At 36.4% G+C, this 22,229-nt stretch overlaps 2 protein-coding genes and 1 long non-coding RNA gene across 6 annotated transcripts in view; 1 reads left to right on the top strand and 2 right to left on the bottom strand.

Moving 5' to 3' along the window:
* DHX36 (DEAH-box helicase 36) overlaps window positions 1–3,080 on the bottom strand; it is a 50,883-nt gene extending 47,803 nt beyond the window's left edge. The window contains exon 1 of the mRNA XM_015072150.3: window positions 2,820–3,080. Within this exon, the coding sequence (XP_014927636.3) occupies window positions 2,820–3,065 (246 nt within the window). The 5' untranslated portion in view covers window positions 3,066–3,080. The remainder of the gene's footprint in view (window positions 1–2,819) is intronic.
* A 99-nt stretch (window positions 3,081–3,179) lies between these two features.
* Window positions 3,180–22,229, top strand: part of LOC106974863 (uncharacterized) — a 342,416-nt gene continuing 323,366 nt past the window's right edge. For 2 of the 3 annotated variants that reach the window (XR_003420874.2, XR_008297916.1), the window contains exons 1-3: window positions 3,180–3,355; window positions 3,709–3,807; window positions 4,284–4,377. This is a non-coding gene — a long non-coding RNA (uncharacterized LOC106974863). The remainder of the gene's footprint in view (window positions 3,356–3,708; window positions 3,808–4,283; window positions 4,378–22,229) is intronic. The other variant, XR_008297917.1, reaches the window with a different exon arrangement.
* The window catches only part of GPR149 (G protein-coupled receptor 149), a 68,403-nt gene continuing 59,085 nt past the window's right edge, over window positions 12,912–22,229 (bottom strand). The window contains exon 4 of one of the 2 annotated variants that reach the window (XM_015072143.3): window positions 12,912–14,931. In XM_015072143.3, coding sequence (XP_014927629.3) covers window positions 14,356–14,931 — 576 coding nt within the window. In that variant the 3' untranslated portion in view covers window positions 12,912–14,355. The remainder of the gene's footprint in view (window positions 14,932–22,229) is intronic. The other variant, XR_008297915.1, reaches the window with a different exon arrangement.

Here is a 22,229-nt window from a genome sequence, read left to right as displayed (position 1 = left end):
AACTGCCTCTTTTCAGTTCATTCTCTATACTGGTATGAAAATGAATTTAAACACATACTCAATAATTTATTTTGTTTCAAATGCTTTAATGGCTTACAGGAGTTCCTAGGGGCAAGTCAATGAATTTCAAGGTGCTGCTTATTTTTCTAGTACCAGGCTTTTCAGATTGTTGCTTATAAAATTATATTAAAGAATCATTATATCAATTAAAAAAAAGAGCAAAAAAGATATCAACACCACACTCAGAGCAATGTACAGATAATTATCATTTTATGAAACTTTTTGTTCAGTTATACATACCTGTACACTAGGCTGCATATTAACATATATTTCTTCCTGTGGGAAACTGTCAACAAGTTTGAAAGCCACTGCTCTGCCTTCATCTCACCACACTCCAACACCCATGCTCTTATTCTTTCAGTTCCTTGAACATGTTCCTCTTGACCTCTAAGTTGTGGCACGTGCTGCTGCCTCTGCCTGAGAATCCCTTTCCAAATCCCCCAATTCCAAACATACACACTTCGCTATCTTCTAAGTTTCACGTTAAGAGTTATTTCCTCTGGAAAATCTACATTCTTCCTAGTCTGAGTTAGATGATAATCCACATTCTCCTTTTAATATTTTAACATTGTAAACTATCCCTGTAACAGCCCCTAACACCACAATTTCTTTAAGGTAGGGCCTACACCCTATTAATACAGTGCTTAAGATAGTGTCTCAAACATATCAATCATTAATTTAAAAAATGAAAATTGAAAGAAAAAGAGCACATTGTTAGAATGTGGTAACTTTGTAAACATAGGGATTACCTAAAAATTAAAAGTTAGGGAAATTGGGAAGCAATCATATATGGCTGAAGGTGGTCAAAAAAAAAAAACAAAAGGTAGGATGAGCCAATCATTGAAAAATGGTCATATTGAGATAGAGAAGACGGAGATGCATTTTAGAGAGAATGGTAGAAGAATCTTAGTACAAAGCAAAAATAGAAGTATATTTACAAAAGCTACAATTACATCAGATTGGGAACATGGGCTCAGAGAGTTAAGTACACAGAGGGAAACATAGTAGTATATTGAAGCTATATTACCAAGATTCCTGTAAAACATGTTAGAATGCAACTGAAATATATTCAACTCAGACAGATGTGACCTGGCTTCCAATCCCAAATTGTGAGCTAGAGAATGAGGCAATCTACTTTTTGCTTTTGAAAGTACTGTGAGTGGTTCTACAAAGGACAGACTCAGTGGAGAGCAGGAGTGGGAGCCAAAAGACTAGTTAGGAGGCCAAGAACACTGAACAAAATAGTGGCTTGATCTATGGTAACTGCTGTGGAGACAAGTCGTTGGATTTGGGATATATTATAAAAACAGCAGGCAGATTTGCTGAAATGAAAGAGAAATATTAAAGATAAATCCTGTTTGGGAGTTGCAAGTGAATAAATGGTAGTAACATTTACTAAAATGAAGGTTTGGGGAGGGGTAGAAATCCAGAATTCCATTCAGAATGATCCATAACACAACTAGCTTCAGGTGGAAATAATGAGCAATTTTTCCTGATTAAATTTTTCATCTGTTCGCATATTTTCCCAACCAATATCATATTTCCCAGTATCATGTTTCTTTAGATCCCCAGGGCAACAGCCATAATGTGAGTTAAATAAAACTTGATAGAGAGTAACTTTTTTAGTTACTGTGCACATCCTTTTATAGCAATCAGCCAATTATCCTTGCAATGTCAAGATGACTTAGATGTGCTCCCCTTCATTTAAAAAAAAAAAAAAGTCTTCTCAATGAACAAGTTAATTTTGGGCTGACAAACATGTACGTATATATATTTTTTAAAGAGAAGGTGATAAGGTGTGAAGATAAATGGATAGTGCCAAAAAATCATTTTGATGAAAATGACACGGATAAAAGAAAAATAAAGAAATGGAATAATTTAAAAGCAGAAGCCTAAATGAGAACTTAATTACATACATTCAGTACCTAACATGAAAGGTGCTTTTAATGAAGTTACTAAAATGTTGTTCTCAGGCTTATAGTAAGAAAGCTTCTGTTTAATTAAAAAAAAAAAAAAAAAAAAACTAAACTAAAATAAGCCACTCAGCGAACTTTAATGCTTTCCTTACTACAGATCTTCAAGACACAAACCAAATGGGCCGGGCAATTACCAACGCGAAGAGACTAAATAATCTCTTGAAACATCTCCTATTTCTAGGATCCCACGTTTCCTTCTCAAAGAGGAGCTGCTACTCATCAGAAACCTCCCCAGCCCAACATAAAAACAAAAAACCTGGATTTGTGGCTATTTTTTAATGCTAAATATGAAAGCTAGGCTATTCTTCTGAGCGATCTACATTCAAAATAGTACTTGACAGCTTTTATTCCGCGCAAACTTGTATGTATCAAGAAGGCCGCTATTTTCGAACTCTTTGGGCAAAAAACTTAAATAAAAGTGACCAAAATTTTTCTAAGGGAAAGGGCGGCCAGAGATACTAACACAGTGATACCCCAATGAAGTTAACTTCCGATAGGACGTGAATTTAACATTTGTTTTGTTCACAGTTCTCACGTCCTTAAAGCAAAATATACATCCAGCCTGCACAAATCCTAACTGCTCCAGGTCAGATGAGCATGGCTAATGTTAAACTACATAATATCCGCTACCGGAAGTTGTAGCATAATACCTTTGCACACTTGATTTTCATTTCACACAGCACATGCATGAGTCAAGGAACAAAAAACGAAAAGGTGAGGGGCGGCGGAAGGGAAAAAGCCTGTCCTGCCTCATCCCTCTCCACTATCGAGTTTCAGATTTACCTCCTGCCTCTCCGCTTCCTTGTTCTTCTGACCCTGTTTCTTCGCATACCACAAGCCAATTTCGCGGCCTTTCAGGTGCCCGGGATGTCGGCCTCGGCCGCCTCGACCACCTCCTCCTCCGCCGCCGCCGCCGCCTCCAGAGCCTCGGTTCCCTCCATGGCCCCCTCCATAGCTTCCCGCATAGCCCCCGCCGGAGCTGCGGGGCCCGCCATCGCGGCCCCAGCTCTGATGGTAGTCATAGCTCATTGTCCCAGCAGACTACAACTCGTGAGAACCTGCAACCGCTAGAAATGGCGTCCGGGCCCGGAAGCTAGTGCACGTCCACTTCCGTTTTGCTTCCGGCGCCCAGCGCGAGAGGGAGGGCTATTGGAGCGTCACAAGTAGCTGTTTCCGGTGACGTCAGGGAGGACGACATCTGTTATCAGGAAGTTGGCTCAGGTGAAGTCTTCTTTGGTGTGCCCGCAGTCCTCTATTTTTGTACCTCTGGAGGGAGAGGGAGCAAAAGGCTCGCGGGTTTCCTTACCTACACCAAACATGTGAGGAAATAGGTTTTACTTTTTACTTTCTTATTATCCATGATTAAATCCGGAATTTGCGTCCAATTAGGCCGTGGATAGTAAACATCTGTTGACACAGTAAAAGAAACTGTGGATCGATGCGTTTTCTCCTAAAAGTCTTGAAAGAAATGAAATGAGTTCATATTTTTGGGTTTTTTGGTAGCTACATCTTGAAAACAGCCTGACACCAGTTTGAAATACATAAATATAAAACTGCCCCTGCCTTTCTTAAAGGATTGTCATTATTTACTGCCTTTATCCAATAGGGTGCAGGGGACACTAGGTTCACTAGGGGACATCCAGTTCATTTACATATTTTCACTGATTTAAAGGTGCTAGGGATACTCACTGAACACGACAAGTGTGGCACCATCTTTCATTTGCTTACCGTCTTGAGAAGATAAAGGCAAAAGAAATGGTTGTGCAGTGAGGTAAGAAAGGAAAACGCTGTATGCTTTGAAGGGGTCCAGAATACACCTCTGTGGCATAAAAATTACTTTGAGCAGAGGCATTCAATTCCTGAAATCTTGGAACTTCCTAAAAGCAGAGCCTCTCAGAAGGATTCAAAAGAACTCAATTGTCATAAACCCCTTCCCCTGGGAGAGGAACTGATAAGATGGACTTATCACTGGAGACTAGAAGTCAGCATTCCAATGTTAAGCAGGCTAAGCAGGCATTGCCACAAAACTGTTATATATCCCATGTATTTCGTAAGAGCCCATTTTTCCTTCCTAGAAGTATTTTCCCATGAGCGCCTTTCTCCTCCTCCTCTTCTCCTATTAAGATGGTGTATATGCCATCTGTTCTACCCATCTGTTGAAACACATTTTTGTATGAAGTCCCATGGGTATGTGATTAAATTTGTCTCTTTCCTTGTTAATCTGTCTTTTGTCATTTTAATTTGCAGGCCTCTAAGAAGTAAACCTAAGAGAGTAAAGGAAAAGATTTTTCTTCCCAACAGCCATAGATGTTACTGCAAAATAACTTAATTTTGGAGTCAGGTAAGTCCTTTTTAAAGCACTAGAGGTTAAGCAGTGACTTTTGAGATAAGTAGACTTTAGCCAGACTAATGAGGAAGGGGAGAGATTATTCCAGGTGGAGGAAACAATGTGTATGAGGGGAAATGATAAAATATTGGAGACTGAGAAAACTCTACACTGAAATTTAAAGACTGTTGGAGAAGACCAAAGAGGTAGAAAGGAGCATAAGCATGGAGGAACTTATATACCACATAGAGAACAACAGTAAACTTTAAGTAGGAGACTGATTATTTTTGGCTGTTTTGAATAGAAAGAAATGGAGGAGGCAAAAGTGGATATAGAGAGGCTAGTTAACAGGCTGTGGTTTAGTGGAGGCAAGATGGAACATGGGAAGGACTGGGATCAAGAGTTATTTGGAGATAAATATGTCAGATTTGATGATTCACTTGATATGGATAGAGGAAGTGGTCAGATAACCCTTGAGTTTACGATTTGAATGACTACCAAATAAGAAGGTACCATATCTTGAGATGAAGAACACTAGATGAGGAGGATTTTTTTTGGACTTGAAGGGTTGAGTTAATGTGTCTAAATAATACATGTGGAGTTTGAGGAGCCTATGAAATATCCAAATACAGATGTCTAGAAAGTGGTTGACTACATGAGTTAAAGGCACAGAGAGAGCAGACAAGACACATTTTGGTAGTCCTTGGCAAATATGATTAAAACTATTGAATAGTTCCAATAAATGTACTGAAATTCATTGGGCATACCTATATGACAAGTATGTGAATTGTTCAGTAGGTAAGATTGAGTAGGCATATTGGGGATGGTCGCGGCAAAATTTGAAGGAGATAGTGTGGGTTGTTAGGTGAGAAAGTGTTATGAATTGAATGTGTCTCCTCAAAATTTATATGTTGAAGCTCTAACCCCCAGTGTAGCTGTATTTGGAGATGGTGCCTCTAAGGAAAGAAATTAAATGAGTTCATGGAATTGGGGCTCTAATCTGATAGGATTAGTGTCCTTATAAGAAAAGATACCAGAGAGCTTATCCTTTCTTTCATCAGAAGAAAGGCATGTGTGGACAAAGAGGCTATGTAGGAGCCAGGAAGGGTGCTCTCACCAGAGAACAAATCTGCTGGCACCTTGATCTTGGGCTTCCCAGCCTCCAGAACTGTGAGAAATAAATTTCTGTTGTTTAAGCCAGAATAATACCATAAATAAGTGGTACTTAATTATTTAAACATGGTATTTACTTATTAAACCAATAAAGTGGCTTTTTTTAAGTTTTTATTTATTTATTTTAAGAGTGAGAGAGAGAGAGCTTGCAGGGGGGGTGGGGGGGTGGGTGTCATGGAGAGAGAGGGAGAGAAAGAGAATCCCAAGCAGGCTCTGCACTGTCAGCACAGAGCCCGATGCACAGCTCGAACTCATGAGCTGTGAGATCACAACCTGAGCTGAAGCCAAGAGTTAGAGGCTTAACTGACTGAGCTTCCCAGATGCCCCTAAAGTGGTTTAATACCACTGAAACCTGGGGTATTTGTTAAGGCAGCCTGAACAGAGAGTAAGTGGAAAAGAGAACTAATGTTTATTTGTTGCTTCGCATTTGCTGGGTATTGGGCCAGGCAATTCACATTTATGGTCTGCAGAATGTGACCCTCATAGATGTGCACATCCTAATCCCTAAAACCTGTGAATATGTTAAACTACATGGCCAAGGGAAATTAAGGTTGCTAATCAGCTGACCTTAAAATGGGGACATTATCCTAGGTTATCTGGATGAGCTCTGTGTAATGGAATGTAGGCAGCATCTAGAGCTGGAAAAGGAAATGGATTCTCCCTTAGAGCCTCCAGAAAGGAATACACCTTGCCAAACCCTAAATTTTAGCCTAGTGAGAATCTTATCAAAAGTCTGTGCCACAGAATTGTGCAGTAGTAAATTTGTGTTAAGACTCCAACTTTGTGGCAATTTGTTATGGCAGCAATAGGAAAGTAATATGATATTCCATATTTCATACAATCCTTATGAAAACCCCAGAGAGAGAGGTAGTGTGATCTCTATTTCCTGATAAATTCTATTATTTTCCTTCCCCTCATGTTTGTTGATCCTAAGCAGAATCTTAGTTATAAATTTAAAATTACCGTGTTTTCCTGACTTCTTCAGCATGAAATAGTATGGTATTGCTTTAGGCTATTGCTTTAGACATACACTTTAGAACAAATGGGAAGAAAAGTATCAGTTGGTACTTTTTTTTTTTTCCTGCTTTGGTTGGAACTAATAAGAATTCTTAGGTTACCTAATGCCAGAAAACAAAAGGAATGACTGACTCATTATAACTGCCATTGTTACTCTTGCTGATGCTCTGCTTTGTGCTGTGCTCTGGGAATGCTGAAAGATGTCTTTCTTAAATGTAATCTCCACTAATCATGGGCTGGGCACAGAATGCAAAACTATTGCATTCACACCCATGGCGTTTGGTATCTAACTCCCACAGGCATGGACCTCCCAGTCCAGTGACTCCCAAGATGGCAGCTAGGGTGAGCCACACAAGACCACACCATTATGGGAAACTACCAGTTTTCCCAATCTCAGGAAATCTCTCATTCTCCATTTTCTTTACCCCAACCCTGTGAAACAACTCTAGCATAATTTTTCATGGGTCTAATATTCATGAGGGACTGGATGGGAATTTTGTTTAGTGTTCCCCTTGGAAAATGGAATCCTTAATGGACTCTGACCTCTTCTTGGTGGTGGGGAGAGGGGACATGCTGATAAGAGTAGTCTTAGATCTGTAAAGATCTGACTGTTTTGGGGTGGAGGTAGGGAGACATGGAGAAAATGTTTCCTTCTTACATCAGGAAAAATACTGGAAAAGTATCAAACAACTCAATAGAACATCTTGTCACATAAAATTTGGGGGCTCAAATTGGTAGACATTACCTATTTCCTTTTTAATTAGTATAGGTTACCTATGTTTTGGGGGAAAAACACCTAGATTAGATATAACTTGCTTCACAACTATAGTGTGATTGGATAACTTATTGTCCAATTCTGTGAGAGTTAAAGAGGACACTATTAATTGTTATGCCAGGAAAACAATTGTAAATTGGGACTATCCCATGCAAACCAGATGTTTTGTCATTGTAACTATGAATTACTGCCATTGTCTGCTAATTCTATCTGCTTCTCATAAAAAGAAAGAAAAATGGATTTTAGTATTCATGTTAAACATCTTCTTGAATGTTTTGCATAACATATTTTCCCTTGAAAACTACATAATCTAATTCAATTAGTGGATTTTTCGCTGCCCAGTGTAAGCAGACAATCTGGGAATTTAGGGAAAAATGTTTTGAATGAGTATTAAGAAAACAAATTTTAATACTTTTTTTCTCTATAAAAAATAATAGAAATACGAACTCTTAAACTTAAGCAAGTAGCTATGTATCTTCACTACTGTAACCAGCTGACCATGGATTTATCCAAACCCTAATATTTTTTGACCTTCACATTTTAAAGCTTCTGGGGATTGCATTTCTGCTAAGTGGTGGAGACTAAAATTTGCTCCTGAGGTATTTTTTTTCTTTTTTTCTGGAAAAATTGCTCAGTGAGACTATGCTTATGTAAAGGTACAGATTGTCCTCTGTAATAAACTGTTTCAAAATAATGTGACTCCAGGAACCTAAATCATTCTATGTAATATTGCAGAAGATTGTCATTGTGGTCATTTTGTATTTGGGTTTTTTTTTTAATTTTTTTTTTAACATTTATTTATTTTGAGACAGAGAGAGAGCATGAACGGAGGAGGGTCAGAGAGAGAGGGAGACACAGAATCAGAAGCAGGCTCCAGGCTCTGAGCCATCAGCCCAGAGCCTGACGCGGGGCTTGAACTCACGGACCGTGAGATCGTGACCTGAGCCGAAGTCGGACGCTCAACCGACTGAGCCACCCAGGCGCCCCTGTATTTGGGTTTTGATTGCCCAGTGCCAGCAAGTTCCTGCTCATTCTCAAGAAGAACATGTGATTTTGTATTTGTGTATGTGTTCTTTGTGGATTTTGAAGTTGAAATCCCAAGACTGTAGGAAAGACATACAAATATGATTTTTTTTTTTTGTATCTTGAGTTGGAGAAGAAATCACATGCACAAATTGATCTATGTTTGTAGCAGTATAGTCTGTTCTAGAATCAAGACCAGATAACTCAAACCCTGGAAGATGTGCCATTCTTGGATTGTGGTATGCATCTGCATCTTGTGACACCAGGGATGGGGCACTATTTACATTCTAATAGAGTGTGGTGTATTAGTGGTGTTAGTGCTTAGTGGGGTCATAGCATGTGTCAGAGACTGGATAGCTAGCTGTTTGCCAAATTTAGGTTTCTTCTTCCTCTGCACAGATAGGTCTATTTCTTAACATCCTTTGATGTTAGGAATGTCTGTATACCCAGAGGTCTCCAGCGTAGCAGAAGCAGCAGTGATTGAGGTGCTGTTTTTCCAGGCCATCCCTGGAACAGTCCTTGCTGGATCCTCTCTGCCCTTTGCCCTTATGCCAGCTTAATATGGATGAGGATAATGATAATAAAAATGAAAGAGTGGAGCTACAAGATGGAAAGAGCCTAGACCCCTGAACCATACCTTAGAAGAGAAAGTCTCAACTACTTTTAACTGCTTTTAAAAGCTTTTAACTGCTGCTGCTTTTCTTCAACTCTTTCAAGTCTCTCTCTTTTTTTAATGTTTATCCATTTTTGAGAGAGAGAGCATGAGTGGGGGAGCAGCAGAGAGAGAGGGGGACAGAAGTTCCGAAACATGCTCCATGCTGACAGCAGTGAACCTGATGCGGGGCTCGAACTCACAAGCCGTGAGATCATGACCTGAGCTGAAGTTGGATGCTGAACTGACTGAGCCTCCTAGGCACCCCTGTCTTCCAGATCTTGTGCAAATTCCTCTTTCTAGCAGACACTAAATCTGAAACTTGCCAGCAAAAGAGACTGGAAAATGTAGTTTTCAGGCTTCTAGCCTCTGTGATATGTGGAGGACATTAGAAACATTGGGATATTCCAAGGTATTAACAGAAAATAGATGCCAGAGGTATTTTTTTACCTCAAATTACAGGCTCCATAGAAAAACATTTAAGAAATGTAAGTGGAGAATCTGGGTGGCTCAGTCAGTTGGGCGTCCAAGTCTTGATTTTGGCTCAGGTCACGATCCTAGGGTCGTGGTATCGAGCCCTGCATCAGCTCAGCATGGAGCCTGCTTGGGATTCTCTCTGCTCCCTCTGCCCCTCTCCCCAGCTCACATGTGCACTCTTTCTCTAAAATAAATAAACGAAAAAAACTTTTTTTTAAAGAAATGTGTAACTTAAGTAGTTACCAAGGAAATCCTTCCTATTTATTGAATCAGAATACGATACCATCACCATCTCTATTGCTACCACCCTAATTCTAGCAAATATCATCTCTAACCCAGACTATTAAAATAACCTCCTGTTTGTTCTGTAATCGTATTTGTACTTGTATCGCCTTTTCCCCTTGACAACAACAGACAGTGGTCATTTGTGATTTTGTAATCAGATGTGTCATTTCTTTGCTCAGAACCCTCTGATCACTTCCCACCTCATTTAGAAAAAGATTCAAAGTCCATACCTGGTCTGCAAGGCATTAATGGTCTGCCTCTCTGTGCTTTTATTTGTCTTTATTTCCAACTACTTTTTCTCTCACTCTTCTGCATTCACATTGACCTCCTGGATGGTTTCATCAAATACCAAAGGCATACTCCTACTTCTGGAAACTTGATGCTCCCTTGGATAGAACTATGATTTCCCTAGATACACAGCATGTTTCATCACTTTATTTAACTCTCTGATGAAATAGTATGTTATCAGTGAAGTGTTTCCTAACTAAAGTATTTGAAAAAACACTCCTTCCATCACTGTCCCTTTATTTTCATTTTTTTTTTTTCCTCATCATTTTTACCTCTGGTACCTACTTTCTATCAATACATTTAGCATTACCTGATATCTATCTATATCTATCTATCTATCTATCTATCTATCTATGGATCTATCTATCTATCTATCTATCTTGTTTGTCTGGGTGCCTTGGAGCAGCCAAATAGTAACAGTGTGATTTACAGTAGGGGTTTTGGGTCATTCCTTATCAGCTTGACTTCCTGAGGAGCTGGAAATTAGTCATGTGAGCTGTCAACCATGCTTTACCCTACCCCTACCATGATGGAGCCCCAGTAAAGACTCTGGATGCCAGGATTCAAATGAGCTTTCCTTGTTGGCAGTATTCCCTATATGTTATCATACGCTGATGCTGAAAGTAATGCTATCTATGACTCCATGGGGAGAGGATAACAGAAGCTTCACATTTAGACTTTTCCTGGACTTTGCTATATGTGATTCTTCTCTTGGCTGATTTTAATCTGTATCCTTTCCCTGAAATGCACTGTAACTGTGAGAATACAGCTTTCTGTGAATTCTGTGGGTTTCAGTTAATTATTGAAACTGATAGTGGTTTTGGGATACCCTAAATTTGGATTTGGAGTCAGAAGTGAGGGAAGTCTTATGTGGACTGTGTTCTCTAAATTTGCAATTGGTTCAGACTCATACAAATGTACATATATGTGTGAGTGTGTATGTGTGTGTTGTTTTTGTTCAGTCATAGTCCTAAGTACCTAGAACAATTTCTAGCATATAGCAGGCATTCTATATGCTATAATGATATAATGTTACAATAAATGAATGAAAGTAACTTAATAGAATAAATAAGAAACTAAGAGAAAATCTGTTTATGAAAACCAATACTAAAAACCACGTTGAGAAAAGCTTTGAAACACTGCATAACCAAATGGTTTTTATTACATTCTGAGTAATACTGTGATGGTTACTGTCTTCAAAATGGTTGCCTCTGTCAGTCACAACTCTTGGAACTCTTTGGGATTATATGTGGGTTTATATTAACTGGGAGTCTTAGGGATTATGTATTTACAGTTTGTAGGAGTCACCACCAGATGGTGATATTTTTATTAGATAATAAGTAGTTTTTGAATTCAGATTCATGAATTTATAGAGAAAAGAAATAAACTATATGAAATATTGAATTTATTAATAATAACAGTATAACAGAGTAAGCTATTTAAATATAGCACAAGATATCTAAAAGGGTATTTCCTATGTCAGAAATACATTTTTGCAGTCATAATCACTTAAAATTTTTTTTTAACGTTTATTTATTTTTGTGAGAGAGGGAGGCACAGTGCAAGCAGGGGAGGGGCAGAGAGAGAGGGAGACACAGAATCCAAAGTAGGCTCTAGATTCTGAGCTGTCAGCACAGAACCTGACTTGGGGCTGGAGCTCAGGAGCCACGAGATCATGGCCTGGGCTGTAGTCGGATGCCCAACCAACTGAGCCACCCAGGCGCCCCATGCATTCATAATTGTTTTAAAGAGTAGGTAGAGTTTATACTGATATAGTTTAACCTTACTCTTTCTTTCTTTCTTTTTTTTTACAGTATAATTTATAGTCAAGTTGGCTAACATACAGTGTATACAGTGTGCACTTGGTTTGGGAGGAGATATTCCTGCGTAGGCACAGCCCCTGTTGATTTTTCTTGTGGCTTCAACTATAATTGGATTGGAGTTTGAAGTATTACAGAATAGTATAATGATGCTGATTAGCCTCTCAAACTAAGGTTTTGGGCTAAATAATTGAACTAAAGTGTTAATACAGCACAACTTTTACATGCGTCTGTGTACAGTTAATTCAGCAGCTAAGGGCAATTAAATGGGAATATTGTAGGTTTTTGTTTTTGTTTTTGTTTTTTTTGTTTGTGTTGTTTTGTTTTGCCAGTTCTCCTAGCATAGGCCCAAGTCCAGTGAAAAGAAAATAGAACACAGGAGGAAAGCACAGTATTACTGTTTTCCAATCCAGTTCTGGTGCTCTTTAAATATTGATTTCCATTGTCTTCTCCTGTGCATTAAAGAACTGTGCCAGCTAGAAAGGATTTATTTGTATTTAAATCTTTATTATTTTTTTTAAGTTTTATTGTGGTTCTGTTTCTAATTTCCTTTCTGACAGAAATTGTACTCAAAAGCAACAAAATCATCTTTCTTTTTCATAAAATTATACACCTAAATTTAATATATCAAAACTTACCTTTTACAAAGCATTATTAGAATATTCAGTTCAACTTTACTTTTATAACAGGCATTTAATGCCATAAATTTATAATATTTGATTGATCTGGCCATTTGTCATGATGGTAAAATAGCCCTCAATTTTAGGGTTATAAAAAGGCTCTTAAAATAAAATATATTTAAATAAATAAATAAATAAATAAATAAATAAATAAATAAATAAATAAAATATATTTGTAATGATAATATATTTGAATTTGAATTTATGTGTTATACATTATTTGAGGCTTGTTTTACAAACATTACTAGTTACATTACATTTGGTTCCCAAATTCAGAAGATGAGATACTGAGAGATTACATGAGAGATAAAGTCCGCTGAGAGAATTATTTTGAAAATGACTTCTTGATGGCCAAAAAAAAAAAAAAAGTCTTCTGGAGATGAAATGTCTGAAAGTCCATTTCAAATAATTTAGAATTCTGATTCAATATAAAATAGAAACCAAAATAAATCATTAAAAGAATAATTCACTCAGTCTGTAGTAAATAAGATATGTAAGATGTGTTGCACAGTTAAATACCATGTAGGATGTCAACTCAATAACTTTGGAAAATAAACACTGAAGTAATACATTTAATGTATGTTTGAAGAAAGATCAGAATAAACCATTTTTAAGAAACAAATTAGTCTATAGTTTTTGAGATATACATTACTAATAATTGGACAAGGTGATTCCTACCTTTTTGCAATGTAACACATTTAAAAATTAATCTTGAAATGTATATCTTACACTCATTTAATAATATATATTGAATTTTCTTGAGATACACATCTTTGAGAAAAAAACCAAAAAGTACCTAAACTTAGGACAATATTTGTACTAAAATTTTCTAGACTTTAAGAATAGCTAAGAAAGTTTGCCAAATCTGCAGCTTTAGAAACATACAGTTTTACTTTTTACTTAGTGGATTTTCCTCTGCTTTACCTGGAAAGTTTTTAATCTAGTTGAGCATCCCTCACGGAACTTAATCTGGCAGTGTTTTTCCCCAATTTCCATTAAAGTAAAACAATTCTAGAAATGATGATGTGTACATATACAACCTTTTCCAATAATATTTTAGTTATAGACTACTAATTCCGCTTATAACACACAACATTTTGTTTCAAGGGCAGTCTTGACATAGTAAAAAGATGAAAGGAAAATACATTTTAGAAAGGAAGAAAAACATTTAGTAAGCAATTCATATTTTATGGAAATGAAGGAAACAACTATTTACAGATTATGGACATGCATGTTTCAAAGATGGAAGCTAGCTAGTTTGCCATTTTACATGAGAATATATTTTCTAGACATCAGTGTAAAGCTAAAGCAGTTAACTGTAATGAGCTTCTTTTGCTAGGCACATGTAGGCAAGTCTCTTCAAATACAACTCAGAATTTTGCTACATTTCTTCCATTCTCAAAATATCTTTTTATCCTTTGCAGTAAAGTCTAGTATTATGTGTTGAAACATGAGAATGGTAATAATATATTTTTTGAATTTATACAACTTTCTGTTTACTCTGAAGATGACAAATAGACAAAAACGTTAGTATATGAGGCTGATATTTGATCTAGAAAACAGCCTAGGAATCAGATAAGAAACAAACCTTTAAATACCACAGTGTGTGATCTACAGGTAATACATCAAAAGCACTTAAGTGTTTACACTAATTCTAGCTGCTCCTCCTAAAAACAATTAACTACTAAATCTGTAATGCTTATGTAAACCAACAGGTTATAAAGGAAATCAAATAGCCTCAGAACAAAATCGTTAAGTAGTTTGAACTTGCAGATTCGTTCTTGCCTTTATTAGACCAAATGATCACAAGTTACCCTTGCCTTCTTCCTCTCTTTTTCTGTAAGCTTTATTTAACAACTGGATTTCCTCCTGGTAGCCTTCCTTCTCTTGATGCTGCCTTTTACTGTTCTGCCTGTGTGCTTCAACAGTGTCCGGAATGGAGATGTTGATATCACCATCAGGATTACTTGTAGGTAAAAAGAGAGAGTATGAGGCTGTTTCCCCTAAATCACAAGAAACGAATCTGTTTTCTTTCCTCGAGTAGCGTAGGGATGGAGATCTGACCTGTGTAGAGGACTGGCTGATGTTGCTAATGATTGACACGGTATCCAAGGCTTCTTCGTTATCACAAATTTCAAGAACTTCCAAGTGTATTTTCACACTGGTGTCCGCAAATGTGGAGGGAGAATCTTCTGAGTTTGGTTCATGGCCAACACTTTTGGATCGATAGACTTCTGTTTTCTTAGAGGCTGGGGTTATCTTTTGTCCTTCAGCACTTACCTCATAGGTAGAAAGAGATAGGGTTTTCCCTGTAGGTGCTTGGAGAGACACAGTCCCCTGGAATGCACACAAGGGAATGGCAAGGGCACCACCAGAACGCTGGGAACAAAAACAAAATTGTTACTATTGAAACCTAGTTTCTGAAATTAGGCCATTTAAAAATTTACTTTATTCATCAAAATGGTAAAGTTTTTTGTTTTTTCTGTTTCAGACCCATTTCCCTAGAAACCTTTATAGATATGGGATTTAAATTCTGCTATTAAACCACTATAGTTTAGTTTCTCCTAGGTCAAATATAACACCTAAATGAGGACAGCCAGGAACCTTTCTTTGAAGGTAAAGAACATAATTCCACAGTTTAAGGCAAAATTTGTGTTTTGGTGGGGGCAGTGGTAGGTGTTTCCAAAAGCAGAATTTGGGCATAAAATTGAATGCAAATTTACAATCTGGAATTGCTTTTGTATTTTTTGTTACATTAAAAAGTTTGCATAGGTTGAAAGAAATGTAGACTGTAATATTCAAAATGTACTTTTTGTTTTTCCTGTTTAGTATGTCAGAGAGAATGATAATTGTGAAACTATGATTCAGAGGTAGTATAAAGTATATTTCAGCTGTTAGTTTTGAGTACACAGAAGAGGAACCAAATGTCTCCAGAACTGTGCTACCCTGTGCTCACTTTTCCATAGAGAAATCACAGTCATTAAAGTATATCCAATAATAGAGAACTCCCCCACATCTCAGCAAAAACTTTCCTGCAAGTTAGAACCTTTTATATTATATTTAAAACTTTGTATGTTAAGATTTTTAAACATTTGTGCTCACCACTGAAAAGTGCTTAAGAAATGAAAAAAAAGACTAAATCTTAAAATAGTCTGTATTTTATATTATTGATTCATGCCTTCATGCTTCCAATTGACTTGTTTTCTTTTTTGATTACACGTTAATCTCAGAAGAAGGTAGTAATATGCCAAACTTCTAAAGCAATGGTTCTCAAAGCTAGGTCCCCAGACCAGTGTCATTATTACCTGATAACTTGTAAGAAATGCAAATTTTTGAGCCCTACCTCAGATCTATGAAATTAACCAGCCTTTTAGGTGATTCTGTTGCATGGTAAGGTTTGAGATCCCTAACTAAAGAAATGTTACAGTCCAGAAAAAAAGGGGGAAGGAAGATGGTTAACAGACACTTTTATACTTGTGCTGACCACCTAAAAAGCCTAGAGTTACTAACTGGATTGGCTTAAATGTGTCCTTACTGGGGAATTGGCATGAAGGCTCATGGTATTTTGCCAATTTAGGATGATCAACTTTCCTATTTGCCTGCAACTATGCCAGTTTTAGCATTGAAATTCTTGCATTTTAGGAACCCTCTCAGTTCCAGGAAAACCAGAATAGTTGGTCATCCTGTTTGCTATAGGCATTTTATATCCAGACCTAAGTGTGGCTAGAGGAAGCCCAGGATTAAAATTTGCATTCTTTTCTAAGAGAAATTGTTAAGGGAGAATGTATCATGAGCTTCATTCAGGTGCCTTCATGCCCAATTCTTTGAATTTAGGGACAATGAAAAATATAGCCTAGGGTATGTGAGACATGTTACCAGTCTTTTCTAGTTACTCCCTGTGGAGAAGTCTTGAATTCTCTTTATTTTTTAAGGGTCCTGGGAACCTAACTTTAGGGCCTTGTACCCTAAAGGGCTGAAAACTTTGCACACTCACACTATAAAGTGCAGTTTACCCTTCTGCTGAGGCAAAGAACTTCAACTTCACATGTGTGGCTGAAGCAGGAGAAACAGAGGGACAATACTTAGGTTCATTACTGTACCAAACCATTATTTGAATGCTAGCAACTTTTGGCAAAGGGGAAATGGCCTTAATTTATTTTTTGTTCATCCATTCATTAAATTGACATTTGCTGAGTACCTATTTCAGTAATCTTCTGATCACAGTTTCACTTTTCATAATTTTAGTTACCTACAGTAAACTGCAGTCTGAAAGCAGATGATCCTCCTTCTACAAGATGGTCAGAAGGTCAGGTGTAGCCTAACACTGTGTCACAATGCTTACGTCATTCACCTCACTTTATCTTATCATGTAGGCATTTTATCATCTCACATCATTACAAGAAGGGAATGAATAAAGTGCAATAGGATATTGAGAGAGACAGAACACATTCACATAACTTTTATTTCAATACATTGGTGTAATAGTTCCATTTTATTTTTCATTATTTCTATTCACCTCTTACTTTGCCTAATTTGTAAATTAAACATCATCATACGTATGTTTGTGTAGAAAAAAAGCATAGTATGCACTGGTTTGGTACTAACCATGATTTCAGGTATCCACTAGGGGTCTTAGAATATATTCCCCATGGATAAGGGGGGACACTGCAGATTCTGAACTTGCATTGGGTATACAGATATACTGTCTCTTCATTCAGAGACCTGACAGATAGAATTGGGTGACAACGGCATGTAAGGAAGAAAATAAAATTTTAGTTCCAACTGTATAAGTAGAGATAGGAACTGAGCTCTGTGGTGTCCAAGGAATGACCACTTTTGGTACAGAGATTTCATACAGGGGTGGCATTTGAAATTGATCTTAAGAATTAAGAAAACATTTACAGGTTTAAAAGTTTTGCATTCTGAGTGGTAAGTCATGAGTGGAAGGACCAACCTAAAAACTTACTATTCTGAGAAAAAATGTTATCAAAGACAGAAACTTCTATTGTTTTTAAATAAAAATTGACCAAAATATGATTTAACCAGAAAATTTGACTGTCATTTCATGTTATAAATATAACCTTCTTCATCCTGAGAGCTAGTCAATATGGAAGGGGGACTTCCTTACAGTACACTCTATTGCAAGAATAGAAAACAGCTCCATCTCACTACTTAAAAAATTCTTTTCCTTTGATATGGCACACCGAATAAACAAAGTCCTATGGAGTATACCAGTTTCAAAAAGAAAAATGGGATGAGAAAAATGAGTTATCAGACAGGGTTCAGCAGTATTGGCATATCTACCTTAAAAGAACCTTCACTAGAGCATCAATAAGCGTAGCCAGGTCTTAATTGTACCAACTTGCATCACTGGTGAGCAGTTAATATAAAAGTAAATGTGATAAAGAAATTTTTTTGCATCTGATTTTACACATCCCCGTAATGCAGATTTCAATAACTGTCCCATGCTAACTTTACTTCAAATGAACAAGTAAGGCTTACTGAGTTATCAAATGACATCTCATTAAAATTGACATTTGGGAATTGCATAGTGCCAGAGTTCAGCTAAAGTATGAAGTCTGAGTATTCTGAAATAGCACAGAAAGCCTTGAGTTATCAAAATTACACTCTGAAACTTAATTATTCTAAGGGATAGTCTCCATTTGAGAGTCACAGAAGTAAATACACAGAGATAGATTATATATAAGTAGATTTACCTGTGCATCTTTACACTTAAAATATTTTTTAAAATGTTTGTTTATTTTTGAAAGGCAGGGGGCAGAGAAAGCAGGGACACAGAATCTGCAACAGGCTCCAGGCTCTGAGCTGTCAGCACAGAGCCCAATGCAGGGCTTGAACTCACGAACCATGAGATCATGACCTGAGCTGAAATCAGATGCTTAACCAACTGAGCCACCCAGGTGCCCCATACATCTTTACATTTTTAATTCAAAATTGGCATGTTAATTTCAGCAAAACGGTACTGTCACTTTAAGCCAATTTAGTAATTTTAATTTTACTGATTATAAAAGTATTTAATGTATAAATTTGTTTTGGCTTTAAATTTGTATAAGAACTCTAAGTGTAAGGAATTTTACCAAATATTGTTTGTATGTTTTTGAGCAAAATCATCAAAAGTTGATTTGACAGTAAGATTAATAAAATTTTTTTCTTTGAAAGAGACTCATCTATTATTTAAGTTAGAAAAACCTTGTTCCAGGTGAGGGAAAATGAGAGCATGAATAAAGAGAGAAGTAATAAGGGCAGAGATTCAGGAAGAGATCTAACAGAATTTGAGTAAAATCAATAGAATTTCCACCTCTTTTAGAATATGGAGTGAGAACTAAATGGAGAGAAATGGGAAGCAAGAAAACAGACTAGCTGAACCACTATTATGTACTAGTACTGGGTTAGCTGGTAGGTCTATAAGAATGAAGAGGCTGTCATGTCTCAAGAGCTCATAGAATACACAAATACCTAGCTCATAAATGATTGTATTTCCATGTGACTCATGCTACAATAGACCCTGGCTGCAGAATGACAAGAATATGGAATAAGAGTACTTAACCTAGATGGAGTGAGGGAAAAGGAGACCTGGGCAGGGCTCAATTTTTATAGATGAAAAGAAATACTTGATATCAGTGCTCTCCTTTAATAGCATTGTTCTAGAGGTCCTAGAACAGTCAAGAAAAGGAAATATGAAATATAAATATTAAGAAAGAAAATTATCATAATTTTCAGGTGAAAATATTGTCTACTTAGAAATTCATAGGAAGAAACTCTAAAAAAAAGAACTAATATGGGAGTTTAGTAAGGTTGCTGAATTGTAGGTAAATGTTAAGACATCAATAGGAGTTACCAATCAAAAGATATGATTTAAAAAGGGCCATTCAGAATAGTAACAAAAGTATAAAAATGTGTGAAAATAATATGAAAAAACACTATAATGAAAGAAATCCCGAATAAAGAGGGGACAAAAGAAACAGTATTTGCACATGGGAAAACTCTATATTGTAAATATGGCAAATTTATTTTATCTTATTGATTTAATACTTTTTTTTTTTTTTTTTGAGAGAGGGAGAGAGAGAATCTTAAGCAGTCTCCCAGCATGGAGACTGATATGGGGCTTGATTTCATGAATGTGAGATCATGACCTGAGCTATAATTAAGAGCTGGATGCTTAACTGACTGAGCCATTAGGTGCCCCAGATTTAATATAATTTTAATAAAAATCTTAGTGGAATACCAATGGAATATTATTTTATAACATAAGTAAATAAATAATAAATAAATAAATAAATAAATAGATTTATTTGCAAGATTTATTTGCAAGAATAAATGTGTATAACCTAGAAATTTTGGAATTTATAAACATATTATGAAGCTACATTAATTAATACAAGTTGTTAATGGCAAGAGATAATAAATTAAGCAGCCAAGAAACCAAATATAGTTTATCACAAAGATGCATTTAAAAATAAGATTCAATTGACTATCCATTGCAGAATTAAATTAGGTTCCTTTTCATGTTATATGCAAAAATAATTTGAGTCTTAATGATTCTTTTAAAATGACATGTGAAGAAGACTTTTACAAATCTGGAATGAAAAACAGAAATGACAAAGTAAAAGAGGGACAGATATGATTGCAGAAAAATTGAAAATGTCCATGTAGAAATATATGCTGAAAACAAAGGTAGAAAGCAAATGGCATCCCAGGAGAAAATATATGCAGCATATAGGAGGTAAAGTTTAATAGTTATAATATAGAGAATTTTTCCAAATCAGTAAGATAAACACCTCAGCAGGAAAAAGGGAAAAAGGAAATGGGTAAAGCAATGGAAGGAAGAAGTACAAGTGGAAAATAAACATGTGAAAATATTCTTAGTTTCACAAATTATCAAAAAAAAGTAAATAAAAACAATGGGTCATCTTTAGCATCTCAGATTGCCCTCCACCACAAAAAAAAAAAAAAAAAAAAAAGAGAGAAGATGAAGAAATAAAAAGATAAATGTCATCTTTAGGGTACTTTTTAATTGTATCTCATTATGAAATAAAAACTGCATATACTTAGCAGCAATCCTATTTCTGTGAGTCAGTCCCACCACCAAATATCAACACATAGTTTTGTTTATTTCAGCACTGTTGTAAGCCCCCAAGTAGAAATAAATGTATCAGAAAGCTGTCTTGAAAGAATGAGGTAAAGCTATAAGTTCTCCCTGGGTAAAATAATTTCAATACATTTTCAGTGATAATAGCAAGTTGCAAAATAATATGTAAAGTATGACCCCATTTTCTTGTAGAAAAACACCTACCAGAAAACTACTCAGCAAATTATACATATATAGGAAAAGATATGTAGACAAGCCCACGTATATATTCTACATACAGAAAAGATCTGAAAGGCTACGTTCCAAACAAATGTTTCCTCTGAGAGTGGATGGAGAAAGGGCTTCAACTTTTATGTTTTATATGCCTGAGTTGTTTGATGATGGTGATGATGATGATGATGATGATGACGACGACGACTTTGCTTATGGAAGTTTATTAGGTAATAGAGGAGGTAGAGAATGCAAAATGTTACTAGAAGGGCATCCAGGATGTAGGGGTAGGGTACTGAGTACGGGTTGCCTATGATGGTAGTCAGCTCAGAGTTCAGTTTGGTAGTCAGTTTGAAGTTCACACAACATTTGGGGTTTGTGCTATATTGGAGGTTTGTTTGTGCTGCCTTTGGGGTTTACGAATCAATACTCTGGATTTGGTGTTTGTGCTATTTTTAGATTAGAAGACAAAGTGGGTGCAGGGCATTATCTCAAAATTTTGCCCTGATGGTTTGATTGATTAGTATGAGAATCCTAATTGGGTTATAGTTTATTTTCTATTCTTATTTACTTTTTAAATGTTTCTTCTTCTTTTTAATTTTTTTAACGTTTATTTATTTATTTGAGACAGAGAGAGACAGAACATGAATGGGGGAGGGTCAGAGAGAGGGAGACACAGAATCTGAAACAGGCTCCATGCTCTGTGCTGTCAGCACAGAGCCCGACGCAGGGGTCTAACTCACGGACCGTGAGATCATGACCTGAGCCGAAGTCGGACGCTCAACCGAGACGCCCCTATTCACATTTTTTAAAGAGTAGCAAATAGCACTTGTGAAAGAAAACTATTTTAAATGATCAGAAAGGAACTGGATCATCTGATCCTACACAGACAAAATAAAGTGAATATGGTCTGTAATGAATCAGAATCTCCTCACTCATTTTAGTGTAAAAATTATTATAAAATTTGAGTCCAATAAGCTGTCAATGTAAACATTTAAAATAGCTTTAACATTTAAATAATGAATCCTATGTCAGAAGAAGAAAATAGTATAGAATTTGAATCACAAAACACAAAGTTACCCACGGATTTGTAGCCATTCAGAAAGTTCAAGAATAATTTCAAAATGAGACTAAAAGTAAAAAGCATTAAATCTTAAGTGAAAATTAACATTAATTGTGAGGAGATAAAACAAAAAAAACCCCTGTTATTATTGGTCTAATTTATCTTCATCTTTGTACTGGGTTGACTAGTGTGTCCCCTCCAAAATTCATATCCACCTGCACCCTGTGAATATGATGTTATTTGGAAATAGAGTCTTTGCAAACCTAATCAAACTAAAATGAGGTCATAATGTAT

Source organism: Acinonyx jubatus, chromosome C2, assembly GCF_027475565.1.
Source record: "Acinonyx jubatus isolate Ajub_Pintada_27869175 chromosome C2, VMU_Ajub_asm_v1.0, whole genome shotgun sequence".
In the NCBI taxonomy this organism is placed as follows: domain Eukaryota; kingdom Metazoa; phylum Chordata; class Mammalia; order Carnivora; family Felidae; genus Acinonyx; species Acinonyx jubatus.
This window is presented reverse-complemented; position numbering and strand designations above follow the sequence as displayed.